This window comes from Quercus lobata, chromosome 1 (assembly GCF_001633185.2).
Source record: "Quercus lobata isolate SW786 chromosome 1, ValleyOak3.0 Primary Assembly, whole genome shotgun sequence".
Classification (NCBI taxonomy): Eukaryota; Viridiplantae; Streptophyta; class Magnoliopsida; order Fagales; family Fagaceae; genus Quercus; species Quercus lobata.
Genome location: NC_044904.1, coordinates 33,585,271 through 33,604,353, shown reverse-complemented (window position 1 = coordinate 33,604,353; position 19,083 = coordinate 33,585,271). Strand labels below are relative to the sequence as shown.

General features: G+C 36.4%; 1 protein-coding gene across 9 annotated transcripts; it reads right to left on the bottom strand.

Moving 5' to 3' along the window:
• Positions 1–7,510: 7,510 nt before the first annotated feature.
• On the bottom strand, positions 7,511–11,907 carry LOC115987969 (DNA repair protein RAD51 homolog 4). 9 transcript variants are annotated; one of them, XM_031111596.1, is made up of 10 exons: positions 11,746–11,907; positions 11,442–11,521; positions 11,187–11,302; positions 10,973–11,054; positions 10,537–10,671; positions 10,299–10,412; positions 10,122–10,212; positions 8,854–8,924; positions 8,035–8,184; positions 7,512–7,894 (listed from the first exon to the last, which is right to left on the bottom strand). In XM_031111596.1, exons 1-10 carry the CDS (start codon positions 11,831–11,833, stop codon positions 7,856–7,858), a joined length of 966 nt encoding a protein of 321 aa, XP_030967456.1. In that variant the 5' UTR covers positions 11,834–11,907; the 3' UTR covers positions 7,512–7,855. The 9 variants fall into 9 exon arrangements, 7 of the variants coding, with proteins under 7 accessions (XP_030967488.1, XP_030967456.1, XP_030967483.1 ...); XM_031111623.1 differs by having other exon boundaries at positions 8,067–8,184; XM_031111602.1 differs by having other exon boundaries at positions 8,035–8,168.
• Positions 11,908–19,083: the final 7,176 nt, after the last annotated feature.

Below are 19,083 nucleotides of genomic sequence, written 5' to 3'. Positions count from 1 at the left end.
GAAGATAACGATAGAGAAGAGAAGAGAGGCAATAGGACAAAGAGAGAGAAGAGAGATGATCAGACGAAGAGAGAGAAAAAGGGAGAAGAGAGAGAGAGGATGTGAGAAATTGAATAAAAAATTATTTCTTTTTAATGTAGCGATGATCAATGCCTTACTACAAGTAACAAAGACACTGTACATTGTTAAAAAACTTTGTTAAATTAGTGAGATTGACGCACATTTGTTTTGGTTGGGTTTAGACAAATATATGCTAAAATGTTAAATTGGTGAGGTTGATGATAATGCTCTAAGAGCATTAGCATGAGTCCAAATCTTCTGTCTCATCAATTGTGCTTCACTCCATACTCCATCGATAAAACTTAGATAGCTGGTCTCTCCCATTAAGTGAGATAACCCCTGAGTTAACGTATGTTAAAATCAGACTTCTTCTTCTTCTTTTTCTTCTTTTTTTCTCTTCTCTATGTGGTCTTAATCTCAAGTGTTCATCTTCATCCTCACTTCGCACCAGTTACAGGCACATCCGTCTCTTTGAAACTTTTGCTTGTTTTTTCAAAAACCAATTCTGCTTCTATTGGTTTATGGAAAGGAAATCTTCTAGCTATTTTCATTATTGAATGTTTTAAGGGTTTGATGTGGGAGTAAAGTGTGGAGAGAAACAAAGTGACTTGTCTATGGTGATAATGGTGTTTGATTTTTGTTCCATTAGGAAACATTTGGAAAGAAAAACGTTTTTGGATGATGTAAAGGTTGTAGTCTATAAATAATTAGGGTTGTTGGATTTTGTATTTTACATGTTTGTTGAAATTCTTGAATGGGTGGTTGGGACGGGAAGCTCCTCCATAGAAGCTTTCTTGTATATATATTATTGTAGAGATTACAATTTGATTTGAATATATGGATAACACTTTATTTAAATTTCAGATTTCATTATTTTATCAAACTCTATTTGAAAAGGACTAATTGTATTAATGGACATCTACTGAGAATGCTTGGACTGATATGTTTTGGTTTTGTGCTTCAATGGAGATAAGGTCGAATATGTCTCAATAGATGTTTTTTTTTTTTTTTTTTTTTTTTTTTTGAGATGAAAGATAGAAACTTTATTAAATAAATATGAGAAACAATACATATGAACCCTGTACATAGGGGAAACCAGACCTATTCTGCAGGAGCAAAACATTATGCAGGAAAAAAAGTTTCTACAAAAACAAAAACAGGGGAACCATACCAATTCTACAAAAATAGAAACATTATGCAGGAAAACAATTTCTACAAAAAATAAAACAAAGAAACCAGACCTATTCTATAGAAATAGAAACATTGTTATCTGCTTGAAGTTGTACACATCCTTTGATGATGGTGAATTCTCATTTGATTGCTTAAAAAAGCTTGTCACCAAACATTACACTGAAATTCGTAGTGTTAATATCATATAAATCAAAATTATCAACTTTGTTTTTGTGCTTACAACTTTGAAGAGATTAATTTTAGTTTGATAAGAATGAAGTATTGTCTTAATGACATCATTTTCTTCAGCTTCAAATGGATGACATAGTGTTTGTTTGTGTGTGTGTGTTTCAAAAACTCTTCTCTTTGTGCTTTTATGAAAAGTCCCTATCATTCTAAACAATATTTTCAATTACATAGTAAACCATCCTAGGAAAATTATAGCAAGCATGAACCCTTTTTCTTCCTCTTCAGCTAGGCCATTTCAGCCACCTCCTTTGTTTCCACATCCACTACAGTCATTAGAGCGGGCTACTCTGGCTCTTTTTCTATGGTTGGTGTGTTAGCCGGAATGCTGGTAGGCTGGACCGAGGAGGAGGTGGAGGCAGGCCAGGGCTCATGGGGGGCTGAGGGGAGCTAGGGGCCAGGCATAAGGCTGTAGGGTAGTATACTTTATCAGGAGCCCTAAACTTTGATTCAATGTCTACCCTAGCTGCGTTAAGGGCCTGACCCCATACCTCGAGGCAGAAGGCCCGAGCGACATCCCTAAGTTGGGCAGTTAGACTCTAAGCAGTCTTAGTCATACTCGCGTCATAGGCCGCCTACTCGGCCTTAGCCATCTCGGCATCCTTGACCGCTAGCTGTTTTTGGGTTTGTTTAAGTTCCACCACGATCAAGGCCAGCTTGTTCTTGGCCTTCCTCTAAGCCTCCAAAGACTCTGTAGCTTGTTTTTCAAAGCTGGAAAGGGTAGCTTCAACATTTTTCCAAGACTTCTCCACCTTTATCAATCGGGTGAGAGTCTCTTTAAGCTTTTGGCTAGTCTCAGCGTGGGCCTTCTCAACTATCTTCGCCTTGCCTTCGGCCTTACAAGCCTGGTTCACCCATTCTTCAGCCACGAAGGCTGCTTGTACAAACTGCAAGGTTAATGCATGTTAGTGTTTATATATGTGTTATCTACTTTAGGTAAATAAGGAAGTGATCATGTACCTTGGCAAAGTCTCTCTTCAGAGACAGGAAGACCTCGTGTTTTCTAAAGGACCTGAGCTCTTGCATGTCCTCGGGCAGGAGGAGGGCTTCCTCCAAACATTCAGCCACTAGACCCGACCTGCCCTTTAGGTGGTCTCTTAGGTTGGCATCGTCCAAAACCAGGCCCCCTCATCGTGAAGGAGGGTGTCCAAGGGGAAGGTTTGTGTGGCTGTTCCCCCTCAGGCTCTTTTGAGGTACCGGTGAAGGTACCCTTCTTCTATTGGGCCTTGGTGGTTCGGGCCTTTTTGGTTGAGGGCTACTAAGAGGAATGGGTGACTTCTCCTTCCTTAGCATCCTCGGGGCCTTTGCCTCTTTGGCCCATTTTCCTTTTCTTGTCTGCTGCATCACCAGAGGATGCATGCCCAAGAGCAAGGGTAGGTGGTCGGGGTAGCACAGGCATCATTGGGATTGCTAGGAATGCACTCCTAGCGTGGGCCTCAAGTAGGGCCATGAGGTTTGGAGCTTTTTCTTCGAACCCCATCCCTTATGGAATATGAGATTCTTCTTGACTGGAGCTAGTTTGGGCAAGATGTGGGGGGAGGTGTGAGGTGCTAGGAGCGTATTCGGGGTCTTCTTGCTGGTAGAAGACCTCGAAGTCCTTATCTGTCACTTCCTGTTGGACAGGGTCTGGTGTGGGCTCCTTAACTTCATCGTCTGAGGGGATGAGGGGTTCTTATGAGTAAAGGAGCCTGGCTATGATGGGGGTTAGGAGTAGAGTGTCCTGAGTTCCCGCGGGAGGAGGTTGGGTTAATAGGAAGCCTAGGATAGTGATGTCTATTAAAGCCAACTGAGCGTCCTTGGCTTTAATGACGTTCTTCGGGCTCTAAAAACGTTTGGTAGAGGGCTTGTATTAGAGAATGACATGAGTAGCTCGGAGTTGACTATCCTTGTGCAAGATCTCTGACCTAAGGATCTGGTTCAGGTCTGTGAAGTTCACTAGGTGCTTGGCCAAGGCGATGTGGTATTCGTCTGCCAAGAAAAACAATAAGAATCATGAGTTAAAATAAAAAATAAAAAAATCATATTGATGAACTCAGGTAACATCCTATGTGCATCTATGGTCCTCGGGAACCTACCTGGTTCCCTTTCTTAGGTGGGACAATGCAGTCCATCATGCCAGTCTCTCGAGACAATGAGGAAGTCCACATCTATACCCTTGCTTAAGTTAGGTAGGCAAGAGATTAACCTAACAGCGAGGACTCTACATTTGATGTAATATTTAGTTTTTTCTCCTTTTTGGCAGTTGTATACCCAGTTTATGTCATGCCAGGTAAGCTTGGTCCCCATTTTCCTATTTAGCATATCTACACACCCAAGGACCCTAAAGACATTTGGGGAGCATTTGGTGGGGGTCAACCTATAGTTTATTAGATAGTTCTTAGTAACCCTTCCCATGGGAATTTCCATCCCGACTTCAATGAAGGCGATCATAGGAATGACCACAGATTTGGGAGGTCTGTTTAAGACTAGCTATTCACCGTATTCATAGTGTTGGATTTCAACACCATTGGGAATCCTATATTGTGCCCTAAAGATAGCCCTAGCCTCGAGAGTATCTACTAACTTAGCGTATCTACCTATGGAGTTTTATAGTATGAAAGAGTAAACTTGTGCAAAAATAGAAACAGGAGAATGAACACACCTACGAGCAAAGGGAAAAATTCTCCTCAGGAGGTTGCTTCACCTCAAATTGCCAGAATGTGTAAATGAACTTCAACCAGCCCCAAATTCTCCTTTTATAGGGGTAAAAAAATGGGAGGTAAGTTTCCCGTCCACAAATGAGGAAGGATAGGAATCTTAGGATCCTGATCGAGTCGTAGAACGTGGGGGGATAAGCAGTCGCTTGATGCCATTATTGTGAAATCATGGATTCTGAAGCGTCAGGAGCGTGCTGGAGTTAGGTGAAAGCATGTTATCACGTGGGAACGTGCGTGGCATGTGTATAGTTTACTTATGTAGCTAAAACTTTGCTTTTTCCTTAAGGTCAATAGCAAAAGTTTTAAGGGGCTATTGTGGGTACCCAAGGACCGAGGATGAAGTTGAAGAGTTGCAGTATAAGTGTAGGGATGCTGCGGTCCACGGGCCCGAGGAGGGAAGTCACCCGAGGAGAGAAAAGGACCATTATTGTGAAATCGTGGATTCCGAAGCGTCAGGAGCGTGTTGGAGTTAGGTGAAAGGATGTTATCATGTGGGAACGCACATGGCATGTGTATAGTTTACTTATGTTGCTAAAACTTTGCTTTTGCCTCAAGGTTAATAGCAAAAGTTTTAAGGGGCTATTGTGGGCACCTAAGGAGCGAGGATGAAGTTGAAGAGTTGCAATATAAGTGTGGGGATGCCGCGGTCCATGGGGTCGAGGAGGGAAGTCACCCGAGGAGAGGAAAGGATGAGTCAAAGGACTCTAAGGCGTTCCAGGTGGAAAGAAGGATATGAAGAGAGAGAATCAGTGATCATGGGGGAAGTTTCTAATTTGGAGTAGATTGTTGCCTCTACATTAAATGATGGGCAACAGTTTTATCAGCTGCATTGATAAGAAAGTGACCTGAACAGTATAAGTCACAACTAAGCAGACTCCTTCCACCACCTTCTTTAGATTTAGAAAGAGACAAGTGTCATGAGAGGAGGTTTGTTAGGTAAGGATGGATGGTTGAGATATGAGGGAAGGAGAAGTATATAATCAAAGGAGGGTTTGCAAAGAAAATGATCCAGACACAAGTACCAAGATATAGAGAAGAAACGAGAAGAACACTAAAAGAAAAGAGAGTGAATAGTAATGTTTCTTATGTAAATATGGCCTCCTCGAGCCAGCTTGTATTGAAAAAGTGGGTCATCCATTTAATAATATTTGCCTTTTCTTTCTTGTTTTCCTCCTCGAGCGGAGCCCCCCTTTAGTTGTTTGTTTCTCTCTTTTACAAATTCATTGTTTTGGTCCATGGTTAGACTGATCCAGCCACTATTCTAAGTGGGCTTGGACCACCAGTTTTTCCGGTCCCTATAGAAGTTATATGAAATTTTTATGAATAATAAGATAGAAGAGGAAGGATTGAAGGAGATGAAAGGTTGAATAAAGTAAAAGAATTAAATTTAAAAAGATACAAAGAAAAAAATAATTAAGATTGCATAAATGGAATGAAATGGAATATTTAAAATGATAATGGTTGGAGGAAATGAAATATTGAACTAAAAAGGGTTGAAGAAAATGAAAAGTTGAATAAAGGAAAAATTGCAAAAATAAAAATAATAAAAGATGTTGATAACATTGCGTAACAAGAACTTTACAAAAAGCAATATTTTCACCTAAGTTTTGAATCTAATAGCAGAAAATCCATATTTTAGGGCTTGGATTAAATATTAGAAATATGTATATTTAGTATCATACTATTCATAATTTCAAATAATGTCAAACTTTGTAAATGTGGACTTTGAAAGTCCATTTTTTCAATGCCATTATTCTAATTTTATTTAATTGGCTATAAATTTTGTGAGGAGTTCATATAAAACCTCTTATTTTATATGTAGGGTCACAATTTGAGGCCCAAGTTCAAAATGTATGAAGTCTTGGTCCAATGAGCTCAAGAGAAATTGGTCCAAGAACTAGGTCCTAATAAATTGGACAACGACTAGTATTGAATTGCACGGCGTTCAAACACGAACCAAGGATGCTGATATTAATAAACTTTCAATCCGAGGAGGTTAAATCTGGATATAATGATCACTCCAGAATATCAGAATGGTTTAGATTGCCTTATTATTTTTTTTCTCTCGTTTTCGATCCCCCTCTCATGGAGGGTCTCTCACATTATATAGCCCCTTTTGGGCCATCTTGATCCTACACTTGTTAATCATCCGAGTCCCTACTTGAGTGCCCGTCTCATCAGACACCCCCTTTCAACCTTCTGTGAGTTGTGATAGCCAAGGCAGCACTATTCAGAGATTTTCTCCACATAAATGCGGCCATAAAAGTAGCTACAATGCATTTAGCAGCTTTTCCTTAGATATTTTGTGTTTCCTTCTTCATCGTATGTTTATGAGACACATTCCTATCGTTGAAGCCTTTTGGAGGGCCCTCTAATTGCTAGAGTACACATTTGAGTTACATTCATCGCATCCGAGGAACTATTCCTCCTCGGATTATCTTCCATTTACTCCCTGCTTATGAAACTTTAGCTGGGGTTCTCTTAACGACCATTTGTCTCTCCTTGGACTTGTCAATTGTCCCGAGTGAAGCCCAAAACCCAATATATGATTTTGGACCCTTACCCCTACATTATATATTCATTAAGATATTTCTGCATCATATTTTATTTGAATGGTGAAATAGGTCGATAAAAACCATATTAAGATCTTTACGGGAGTGAATGTTTTTCCATTCAACATCTATGTAAGAAACAACTTCTATGGCAGATCATGGTTAACATAAAACCAAATTAGATATGCAATATTGCTGTTTAAATTAATTATGCGATATTGTTGTTTTGTGTTTTAAACTATATTCATCACTCTCTCCCAAATTTCCTACGTATATATGTTCACCTTAATCCTATTCATGGTTATTTGTAACCTGACAAATGTACTTTGTTTTGCATTAGCCATTGGATCTTGAGTAATTAAGAATAGTTTATTTAGCTGAAATTGAAATTTTTTTTATTGAAAGTACTGTAAATAAAAGTAAAAACTAGCTGAAATAGTAATTTATCACTTGTCTCTTATCCACTGTTCTCATTTAGTTTGCACTTTATGCTCTCAAACCATCCCAAAAGTCCAAAATTAAAGTCTCATTTACCATATAAAAATAAACAAACTATAAACCATATAGTAGTTTAGTACAAATATAATTTTTCACTAGCACGAGTAATATTTCTCCATAATTTGGAAAGGTTTCCACCATTTATGTTATTTCTACTAGTAAGTATAAGGAAAAACAAATACCATGCAAATAATTGGAAAACTCATGAACATCGTGACCCAAAAAAATAAAAAAAACAAACAAACAAATACATAAAAGTTAAGTATCAGTTTCACTATATATATAATCAAAGCTAATATGTGTTTTTGAAATACAGCTCCCTCAATCTAAAATAAAAATGAACTACTTAAGAAGGAAAAAAATTCTCCAAAAAATTGATAATATTCTTGATATCATTACAAAACACTTCACTTCCACAATAGAGGCATAATTTAGAATAAAAATCTTCTATCCCATTTTGGGTTTTCCACTCTCTCTCTCTCTCGTGCACACACACACACACATATATTCTTTATAAATTAGCCAAAATTTAAAATAGAAAAAAAAAAATCAAATACATGACATATTACAATGGGTGAATAAAGTGGAACACCCAAAGTGGGACAGAGAATTTCTATTCCATAATCCATGTCATTAGTTGTGAATCATAAACCTTGCAGCCTTACCAACAGCCTGAGGAAAAAAAATTAAAAAGGGTGAATAAAAAAAGAAATACCATATGGAGTAAACACGGTGTGATAGAAAGGCTGAACAGAGAGAGAGAGAGGTAAGTCTATGGCACACATTGTGAATAAAGATGCGAAGGATTCTACCATGGATGGGTGTTTAAGTATGGAAACATTACAGATGCTGCCTCCATGATCACGGGAAAGCAGAAGCCGAACATGTGGGATGCTTTTCCAACTCTCTCCAAGAGCCGGTTTAGAGATACCTCCATCTCCACCCACTGTGTGATTAGTAACCTTCAAAAATCAAATTGCAGTCTTATTCCAAGGTATGCTATACCCAGCAAAATCAATACTAATTGAAAGCATTGGAAACTAAATTTTATTTTTCCAGAAGTATAACCTTAACTCTCCATTTTTTATGCAACCAGTCAATGCCATGACAATTGGACTTCAATAAACTGAAAGGATGTAAGGTGATACTAGGGCAGAAATAGGCTATCCTTTCAAGTTATAATTTTAGCAATTTATTATTATTTTTACAGGTCAAAATTAAGTTAGGAAGGTGCCAGTCAATGAAAAGATTATATTGACAAGCTGGATAAAATACATTATTCTTTTTGCATTAGCAACTGATACATTGGATCAAGGTCTTCTAGGAAGATTATGTTAAATAGAGTGGACTACAACTGTGAACAAATGAACAGTGAGAAATATATAACATGCAAATAAAATTTACTTAAACTATTTTTCGTCCTTTTTTCTGATTCTTCCCTTTCTTGTTTCTAAACCCATTCTTAAGATCACTGGCTTTTAGCTTTATCCATAGAGTTGGATCCTATTCAAAATAATTTTTTAGCAAGGAGAAAATTGGGTTTAAATTACTGCATTGATGAATACAATTAAAGAAGCTGGGATTCTCAGTTATCGAGAAAATAAAATAATAAATATAATTTTAAAACTTACCAGTACTGCAATATTATGCTCATGTGCTAATTTCTTCAACAGGTATCCAGCAGAAATCATTAACGCATGCCCTGTTTTTATTGACCAATCCAGTCAATTACTAAACTGAAGTTAGTTGAACATGACAGATCTCCGACAAAGCAACATCCTAAAATGACAAGAAACAAATAATATACTTAAGATAATAGAGTTGAAAAAATAGAATTCCTCCTAAAGAATCAGAGAAAGAAATTTAAATAAAATTAAAAAAAAAAAAAAAAATCAAAACAAAAACAAGAAAAAGGAAATTTCTTCTCATGTCCCAATTTGGTTTTTTTTTTTTTTTTGGGGGGGGGGGGGGGGGCTGTTGGGGTGATATGTTATGGTTGAAAATCATAAACTCAGAGTCTATGGCAAAACAGAATGCCACTTTCTCATGAGTGTGACACAATAGGCTAGGGCTTTCAAACTGCTATGCTGGAACACAATGGTACATTCAAGATAGTTGTAGTCTCTTTACATTCCCCCTTACCTAGAGACAAATAGTACTTTCAAAAATACTTATTTGGTTCGTACAAATGAAAGTTTATATCCTCTCCAAGAAATATTTATACCAAAAAAAAAAACAGGTACAATAAATAAGCCCTGCTCAATGGTTATCAACAAACTTGCATGATTTTATTTCAAAAATTGACTGTAATTCTAAAACGTGCAGTGTCAGAATATTTGGAATGCTTCACAAGAGTTTAAAAGGAATAAAATAAAATAAAATCTGTCAACAACTCCCCTGATAACTCAAGAAATAATGTAGGTAAAATCTGAATTAAGATTTACAATTAAGTGATTAAATGTATGATAGCTGCATCAATGTTTAAACTCAACTGAATTCTTAAAGTATAAAAAAACTTGGCACAAAATGTTTATATTTAAAATGTAGATGAGAAAAATCATAAAATAATTATCAAACAATCACTAGAGAGAAAGAGAGACCACAGAGAGAGAGAGGAATATTAAAATGATACTGCCTGAACCCAAAAACATTATATTAAATAGCTTTGCCAACACAAAGATATATTACGTACTGAACAGATAAGAGAATTTGTTATGAACCAAAGAGTATCAATCAATTAAATCAAGCTGATGAAGTTTTGCAGTCATAAAAGTAATGTTACTATTACATTTTGAGAGAAAGAGCATTTATAAAACTTTGGTGAAGGAGTATAATTTATTTCTTAAATTTATTTTTATTTTTTTTAAGGTGACACTGATTTCCATACAAGAATGCATACCCTGGGAACCACTGCCTCCAAGGATTGGTGTAACCATTGATGACACCGAATCAACAATAAGCAACTGCACCTTACAATCTCCTCCCTGCATCTGAAACATTTCTCATATGTTTAATAATCCAAAAATGAAATTCTACCAAAATAGACCAGCCAAAGCACTTCATGTCTGATGCAAACCTGAGATCTCAGATTGAACTCTAGCTGATGTAGCACATCAAACATTGTAAATATGTCAAATACTGATTTGTAAGATATGTTGTTCATTACCTTCTGGAGTGTTCTGTGTTTAGCCTAAAACATAATTTCAAAAGGAGAAAACTAGTTAAGACAAAAAGCTTACACTTGCATGGCAGATTAGAGATACCCCCCCGCCCCTCCCCACTCCCAAAAAAAAAAGAGTGGTAATATGTTTAACCTGATCAATGGCAGGATCAGAGTGCTGACAAATAAAGTGTGTAACACGTTGGGGTGAAAAAGAGTTGCCTGTATCTAAGTATACAACACTGCCGATATGTTTCTTTGCAACATTTGAGGCAGCTAGTAGGCAAACCTAGACATTAACGAGAGTGGATAAGTTGTACACTAAATACAAACTGTACATTTAAAATTATGATTTAAGTTCATATGCTATAACTAAAAGAATACCAACCGAAGTGTTTAAAGCCAAGAAATATCCATGCCATGGGAGAAGAGCTACCATTGCATAATGATGTCCGGATCACATGGTAGGTTTAAGCATACCACAACAAAACAATGACTAAAAAACCCAAATAGATTCATGAAGACATGATCCAGTGGAATTTGTATTCATCAGGAAAACTAATTGTTATCATGAAAGAAGTGTTTCTTACTTGTGTTTTACCAGACGACGATGGCCCAACAAGTTCCATTAACTGCCCCACACGCAATCCACCATGAAGTAACAAATCAATCCTAAAAGTCACACAGCCCAAAACATTTTATTTTTCAATCGGGGCCAGACCCGAAACATTTGATCAAGTACTCAAATAGAATCAAACTATCATTGAAGCAAAAGAAATAAGACAATGTCTATGCTCAAATTACCCTTCACATCCAGTAAACAACACATGTTTATTCCTTTGAGCATCTTCCAAGAGCTCCATACCATTCAACCATGGCTGATGCTGACCATCAATGATAGAGAGGACTTGGGTAATCCCCTAATTGCTCAAAATGATCAAACAGGTTAAAAATTACCTACTTTTATAATGCTAGATAAAATTCTAAACCCCCAAAAAAAAAAAAAAAAAAAAAAATTGAAATGTAATCCTTAACAAAAAAATTTCTGTAGAAGCTAACCTGCTTTAATCTCTCAGAGCTAGATTCTTGTTCCGCAAAAGCAGCTAATACGTAGAGGTCATGCAAGAGTAAATCCTCAACTGTAAAAAAAAAAAAAAAAACCAGAAGTGGCAAAAATGTAAAAGATTGAGCCAGAAGCAAAATTATAATTCATATATGAAGGGAAAGAGTTCAAAATTTTTATATTGATGGCATTGATTCACAGTGATTAATCTGAAACAATTGCCCTAAGCTATGTCACAAAAGTTCAATTTATATATGGTCTATAAAGAATTGAACCCCCAAAAAAAGAAGAAGAGATGACCTGAGAAAATGTCGTGAGAAGCACAGAAGGACTGGAAGTTTGAGTCTAAAATGGGATAGTCTTGCTCCAGAGATTTCAACGGTGCCATCTCTCACTCTCACCCTAACTCCTCTCTTCGCCACTCTTATAGATAGCTACGTGCCTCTCAATTGCTTTAATGGTGTTTAGTTTGGATCTTCGTTGGTTTATTTTATTTAAATTTTTTAAGGTGTAAAAGTATGTTTGTGATTTAAAAAATATGTGACATTTTAAAAAGTATCTAACCAAATAAAAAGCACAAAATTTAGACACAAAGTTAGATGTAACTTAACACTACAATCTTACTCAATAAAAAAATTATTATTATATATTTTAAAAATCTAATCGTCGAATTATATGTTTTTTACATTCTTAATACACATATTAAATTTTGTATCAATCGTATATTATTTACTATATGATTTATAAGCTTATATTTTATGCATAACTTTAAATTACAAAAAATTTTGCAATTAAAATAATTTATTGATGAAATAGTTATTGATCATTAATTTTCTAGAAATTTTACAAACATAGAGCATATAAGAAGAAGATGTAATCCAATTGTGAATTTGTCAAAATTCATCTCCAATTAAAAGATATTGAATAAAGTTGTAATCTAAGATTACAACCAATTTGTAAATAAACTTTGTCCAATTAAAAATATGTTTCTCTCTTTTAAATAAAAAATATAACATTCTTAATAATGGATTAAAAAACTTGATTCTTCAATTGTTACCCTATTCTTTATTTTTTTATTAAAAAAATCATCAATTAAAATTTTATTTTTTCCATTTTTCGAATGCCTTTTGGAATTCAAAACATATAAAATGAAGAAGAAAAAGAAAAAGAAAAAATGGAAAAATAATTTTTTTATTTAAATTTTAATAAGAGAGATAAACTTGGGCCTCTTAACTCTTTTGGGCTTAATAAGCTTGCAACTAAACTGGTTGGTCTTCCCTCTATATTTTGATATTCCGCAGCCTCGGAAGACCATGTTTTTCTTTTGCCCAGCGCAGACTCTCATGTAAGGAGTTCTCTTCTCCTATGCCTTTTGCTTTTGTATTCTAACAAGATTCCCGTTCTATGTTTCTCACAAACCTTCCCATTTGATTTTGAGACAAAATGAAGTTGTGTTTAAATTTTGTTGAGTTTTGCATGCCAAGAATTTTGATAATTGCCCATTTACTTTTGTGATTGGAACTTGGAAGAATTTTTTTTTTTCCTTGGAGTTTTGTTAATTATAGACCATATAGAATGATCATTGTGATTTAGATAGAATTGGACCTGTCATTTCTTTGCCATTTCTCTAAATTGATATTTTTCTTAGAATAAATTTTTTGAATAATTTGTACAGTTACCAATGGAGCTAGAGCAATGTCACATTTGTAGAGTTACAAGAAATATGGGAGACATAAGCTGAGAGAGTTTGGAAAAAAGATCATGGATCTTTGTTTGAACTCTAACCCACCAACTGAATGGAAAAAGGTGGTGGATTCGGGTTTGAACAAATGGAAATGGAGTAGTCTACAACTACAAGCTGTTATTAGTAAGCTGACACGGGGAGCTACTATACAGTCTGCCATATTTGGATTCAAAGAAACAAAACTGTCCAAGGTGAACAAGTCAAGTCTGAAGAAATTTTTGTCTAGTGACTCTAGTCTGTGGTCCTTCATATGAGATAAAATAAAAGCGCATGTAGCTACTAAAGAAAGGTCATGTTACTGGGGATTCCATTTCTGTTCTGTATACTAGAGCTTATTGAATTGTAGTTGCAGTGTTCTTAGTCAGTTAGTTGTAGCTGTGTTTTGTTTCATTGTGTCCATAACTGAGATTGTGCACGGATAGGCCAAAAATAAATAAATAAAGAGAATTCTTTTTCTTTCTTTTTTAATAGTCAATCTCTCTCGTTTTTAATTTTTTATTTTATTTTATTGCAATGATCACCTTTAATGCTTTTAACAAATTCAATGATTTGCAAAATTTGGAACTTTCTAAATTTTCTTTTAGAGTCTCTACCCGTGCACTTGTGTGAAGAGGCTAGCATATATTATATATAGATTATACACATACATTCAGCTAGTAGAGATGCAGAGGGTGTAAACTGCATTATGTCAAATTCATCATCATTATTATTATTATTTTTTGGATGATTTTAATGTTCTTTAGCTTGCATTGTCATTAATGATGATTTTTACTTTTTTTAAACAAAAATTAGTCTTGCCTCTCACACCAACCCTTGGTGCTTTTCTTGCCAGGTACAATCAATTAATTGAGTCAGGTAGATTCCTACTTAGAAGTTGGACCTGTGAGACTCTTCTGCTCTACCAACTGCAGTTTCTAGGGCTTTCAAAGCTGAATTGAGAGAACAATCCAAACCAAGCAACTGGTCTCACTGGTACTAAGTCTCAGTAAGCTTTTAGTCATGGACAGGATGATCCTCACCTCTGATAAATCGTCCAACTCATCCCCATTGAACCCTCCTTCCCGGATAATTTGCCATATGTATGTTCCTCCCCAAACTGCCTCTTCTTTTCTTTTTCTTTATAAAAGATGTTATAGCTTAATTTTTTATTCAAGTGCAATTAGCATATCGGTATTAGTTTTGGTACATAGTGAAGTATATGCTAAAGTTAAACAAATCCTATTTTTATATGCATATGCTCTATTAACTATCTGTTACCACTGCTTATGCATGACATAAGTTTGTATGGCTTACTTATATTGAATTATATTATGCTCTTATTGTATTTGCAAAGTTTCAAGATTTTATACTTAATTTGAGGTTATTTGAGTAGGTCATTATATCTATTCATCATTCTCTCTCCCGCTAGGTGCCAGAAGCAATTATCATAATATACATGCCCTTGTTGCAATTCACAATACTGCTTCCTCCGGTGCTACAGGGTAAGTGGAATTTGCTTCTCCCTATTTTTGTAATTATGTTTCTTCTATATTCTATGTTGAAGGCATGAGGTTTGATTTTGGTTGATGTTCTTTGAAAATTACTTCTTGTTCTTTTGGAAGCAAAAGTTACATGTATTTTAATTTGTAAGAGCAAGTAGTGTTTTCTGTATGCTTACTTTGATTTATGAATTTTTTGTAGTTGCCTTAGAAAAAAAAAAAAGAGGGGGTTGGTGAGATCTTGATTCTATTGCTTACTTTGAATGTAGCTTAACAAATAACAATTGTGTTCTAGTGCATTCTAGTTTCTACGCCAAGCTTGTATCATTTGAAGATTCTTCATAAGTTTTTCTTTTCTTTGTTTGGAGGACATTGTTGGTGTTTTGTTTTATTGTTTAATTATAGTATATATATATTTTTGACAGTCACATAGTTTTCGATGTACTGAGTCTTTCATGCAAGAGAATGTAGCTGAGGAACTTCGGCAGATGTGACCTAATGATGAAACTAAACGGATAATGCTAGATATTCTGAAACGATTCCATTCAGAAAATGAAGCATGGATGAGGATGGTATGTTACCTCTATGTTTTTTTTCTTTGAGACTGTTGGGTTGTCACTAATTCTCAGATAGAATATTTTAGACATGAAATCTATTTCAAAAATCATTTTATAAAGCACCCTTCAACATGTTAGGGTAAAAAATCAAAGTAAAAAACAAATGAAGCTAAATTGCCTACATTCTGCCATACCAGCCATGTTGCGGGTGAAGTAAATTGGCTAATTGGGGTGGCAGAGATTTGTGTATAGTAAAGGGAGGTGGAGTCTGTGACCAAGCACCCAAAGTTAGAAGCAGTGTTGGTCTACAATCAAAGTTCTTAAAAAATATCTATAAATAAAAAATAAAAACAAAACTTTGATTAAGAACACTGCTGCAAGTTAATGTTGATAATCATTAGACTTTTTTTCTCTCTTCTCTTTTGTGGTCCAGGTTAGTGCTGCTGCAGCACAACTGTATTGAGGCATACTTACTGCCAAAAAACCTGAACCATGCCCAAAATTGCACTGCAAGTCCTAGGAATGTTGTAGAATCAAAAGCTTAGGAATAATTTATAGCACTTTTATTGAACTATTGAGAATAATGCTTTAAAATTGATAAAATGCTATGCAATGTCTGAGATGATGATTTATAGCAGTGCTACTTTTTGTAGTGTTTTTTAATTGAACTTTCACAAAATTGTGTTCTATATTTGACAAAGCCCCTGATCAACATTTGAATTAGTAATTTCAGTAGGATTCTAAAAGGTGCTTATTTCAACTTAGTACTGCTTTTGACAAACTGTTTAAAGTAGTGGTTTTATCATTTTTTTTTTTTTTTGATAAGTAAGAATGTTATATATACGAATGGCTACTCTATGCATAAAAAACATAGAGCAAACCCAGAAAGTACAAGGAGGAAACAACGAAAAAGCAAAAAAGAAAACCAAACCACAAATTAATTACAAAGAGAGAGAGAGATAATGAAAGAAGGGAGAGAATCACTAGTCGTGAGTCCCCAAGCCCGAGACCAATCAAAAAGAGTCCCACTGAAAGAATCCAGCATCTGATCACCGGAGCTAATCAAATCCTCAAAAGTCCGCCGATTCCATTCCTTCCAAATACACCAAAAGATGCACAACGGAACTAAATTCCATATCTGAGACGAGTGTTTCCCCAACCAATTCCACCAGCCAAAAAGCAAGTCTGGGATCGAACTAGGTACAACCCAAGACAAGCCAAAAGTTATAAAGACAAAGCTCCATAATCGATAAGCCATCTCACAATGAAGAAGTAAATGATCTACCGACTCTCCACAATGTCTACACATAATGCACCAGTCTACAAAATGCACCAGTCTCCTCAATCTTAGGTTATCACCCGTTAGGATCTTATTCCAAGCTACACACCAAACAAAAAAGGAAACTCGCCTAGGGGCCTTTACTTTCCAAATAGCTTTCCACGGAAAAACAATTGAAGGAGAATTCCTTAATTTGTTATAATATGACCGGATATCAAAATCCCCATTAACCTTCAACTTCCACCTCATCCGGTCTCCCACATCCACAGGAGGAGTATTAGCTCCCAACATACAAAGAAAATGTAGCCCTTCCTCCATCTCCCAATCATTAAATTCTCGAGTAAAACGAACATCCCAAGTTCGTCTATCCTCCTCCCCTTGCCTTGACAAGGAGGCTTCAACAGATATCTCCTTATCAATAGCAATACCATACAACCTTGGGAAGGCCAAGTGAAAAGGTTGACCCCCACACCACCCATCCTGCCATAACCTCACTCTATTCCCCAACCCAACAACAAATTGACAATTCTTACTAAAATCCTCCCAACCCATGCGAATGCCTCTCCACAAACCACACCCATGAACTCCCCTACCCAATTTTAAGGTCCACCCCCCCCACTCTTCCCCATATTTTGAAGCCACCACCCTCCTCCATAGCCGATCCTCTTCCTTCCCAAACCGCCACAACCATTTCCCCAATAAGGCCTTATTGAAAGTAGTAAGTTTCCTTATCCCCAAGCCACCATTAGCTATAGGCGCACAAACTTTGTCCCATCCTACCAGATGAGTTCTGCTACCACCCCAAAGAAAATCCCTTTGTAGTTTTTCAATTCTATTAGCCACATGAGTAGGAATTGTGAAAAGCGATAGAAAATAGGTAGGAAGACTAGATAATGTACTCTTAAGTAACATCAACCGACCCCCCTTAGACAAATACAGCTTCTTCCACCCAGCTAATCTCCGCTCAAATTTTTCCAGAATAGGATTCCAAATTGAAGGGGAATTATGTGAAGCCCCTAAAGGCATGCCAAGATAAGTCATAGGTAACTGACTGACTTTACAACCCAAAATTTCAGCAAGGGCATGCACATCATCAACCACCCCTATTGGAACCATTTCACTCTTATGCACATTAACCTTCAAACCTGTTACCGCCTGCAAACTAAGTAACAACAACCGAATATGAAGGATTTGCTCCACATCCGCATCACAAAATAGGATAGTATCGTCTGCAAACAGTAGATGTGTAACACATTCCCCACCACCCCTCCTACCTTCAACTTTAAAGCCACGAATCGAACCGGCTTCCTCCACTCTTCTCAACATCCTACTAAACACCTCCATCATAATCAAAAACAGCATAGGAGATAGCGGATCCCCTTGTCTTAAACCTCTTGAACTACCAAAGAAATCAGCTGGAGACCCGTTAATCAAAACAGAGAACTGAACTGTGGATATACAAGTACGGATCCATTTACACCACTTCACTCCAAAGCCCATTCTATGCAACAAATTCAACAAAGTCTCCCAATTCACATGATCGTAGGCTTTCTCAATATCAAGTTTACAAATGACTCCAGGAACCCTACTCTTCCCTCGACTATCCACACACTCATTGGCAATAAGAACCGAGTCAAGAATTTGTCTCCCACCCACAAAGCTATTCTGAGACTCAGAGATCAACTGATCTAATACCACTCTCAATCGATTTGCCAAAACCTTAGACAAGATTTTATACACACTCCCCACCAAGCTAATAGGTCGGAAATCTCTAATATTAGAAACATCATTCTTTTTAGGAATTAATGCAATGAAGGTAGCATTAAGGGATTTTTCAAACTTACAATGTTGAAAAAACTCTTCAAAGACCGCTAAGACGTCTTTCTCCACTACTCTCCAACAGAGATGATAAAAAGCCATAGTAAACCCATCCGGACCTGGAGCTTTGTCCCCTTCCAAATCACATACAACTTGAATTATCTCCTCCCTCTCAAACTTCCTTTCAAGCCAAACCCTCTCCACATCCCCAATACGATCAAATTCCAAACCCTCCACAAAAGGCCTCCAACTCTCAGTCTCCTTGTACAAAGTTTTATAAAATTGTACTACCTGATTAGACACCTCGGATTCCTCCTCAAAAACCACCCCATCCACCTCCAAACTCCTTAGATGATTAAACCTTCTATGAGAATTAGCCATTTTGTGAAAAAACTTGGTGTTATTATCCCCTTCCTTGATACATAACATCCTAGATTTTTGTCTCCAGGAAATCTCTTCCAAAGAAAGAAGATGTTCCACCTGGGACCTCAAAGCTACCCTATGGCCTTTCTCCCCATCAGTGAGACCAAAATCCCCCTCCTTGGCGTCTAATTTTTTTAGTTCCTCCAATAATTGTTTCTTCTGACGCTTTACATTACCAAACTCTCGGCGATTCCATTGCACAATATCCTCTTTCAGAGCCTTCAATTTTTTTGCAAGCACAAAACTAGGTGTACCCATAAAAGAATGCCGATTCCACCAGAACTGAACTTTATCCACAAATCCCTCCGTCTTCAACCACATATTTTCAAATCTGAACGG

What these genes read in the sequence shown, in the direction of transcription:
- LOC115987969 (XM_031111588.1), bottom strand. Translation starts at nt 11,833, where the DNA reads ATGGCACCGTTGAAATCTCTGGAGCAAGACTATCCCATTTTAGACTCA. An exon ending in TTCTCACGACATTTTCTCAG is followed by an intron (nt 11,522 to 11,745) that starts GTCATCTCTTCT and finishes TTTTTTTTACAG; the next exon opens with TTGAGGATTTACTCTTGCAT. An exon ending in GCTCTGAGAGATTAAAGCAG is followed by an intron (nt 11,303 to 11,441) that starts GTTAGCTTCTAC and finishes TTGAGCAATTAG; the next exon opens with GGGATTACCCAAGTCCTCTC.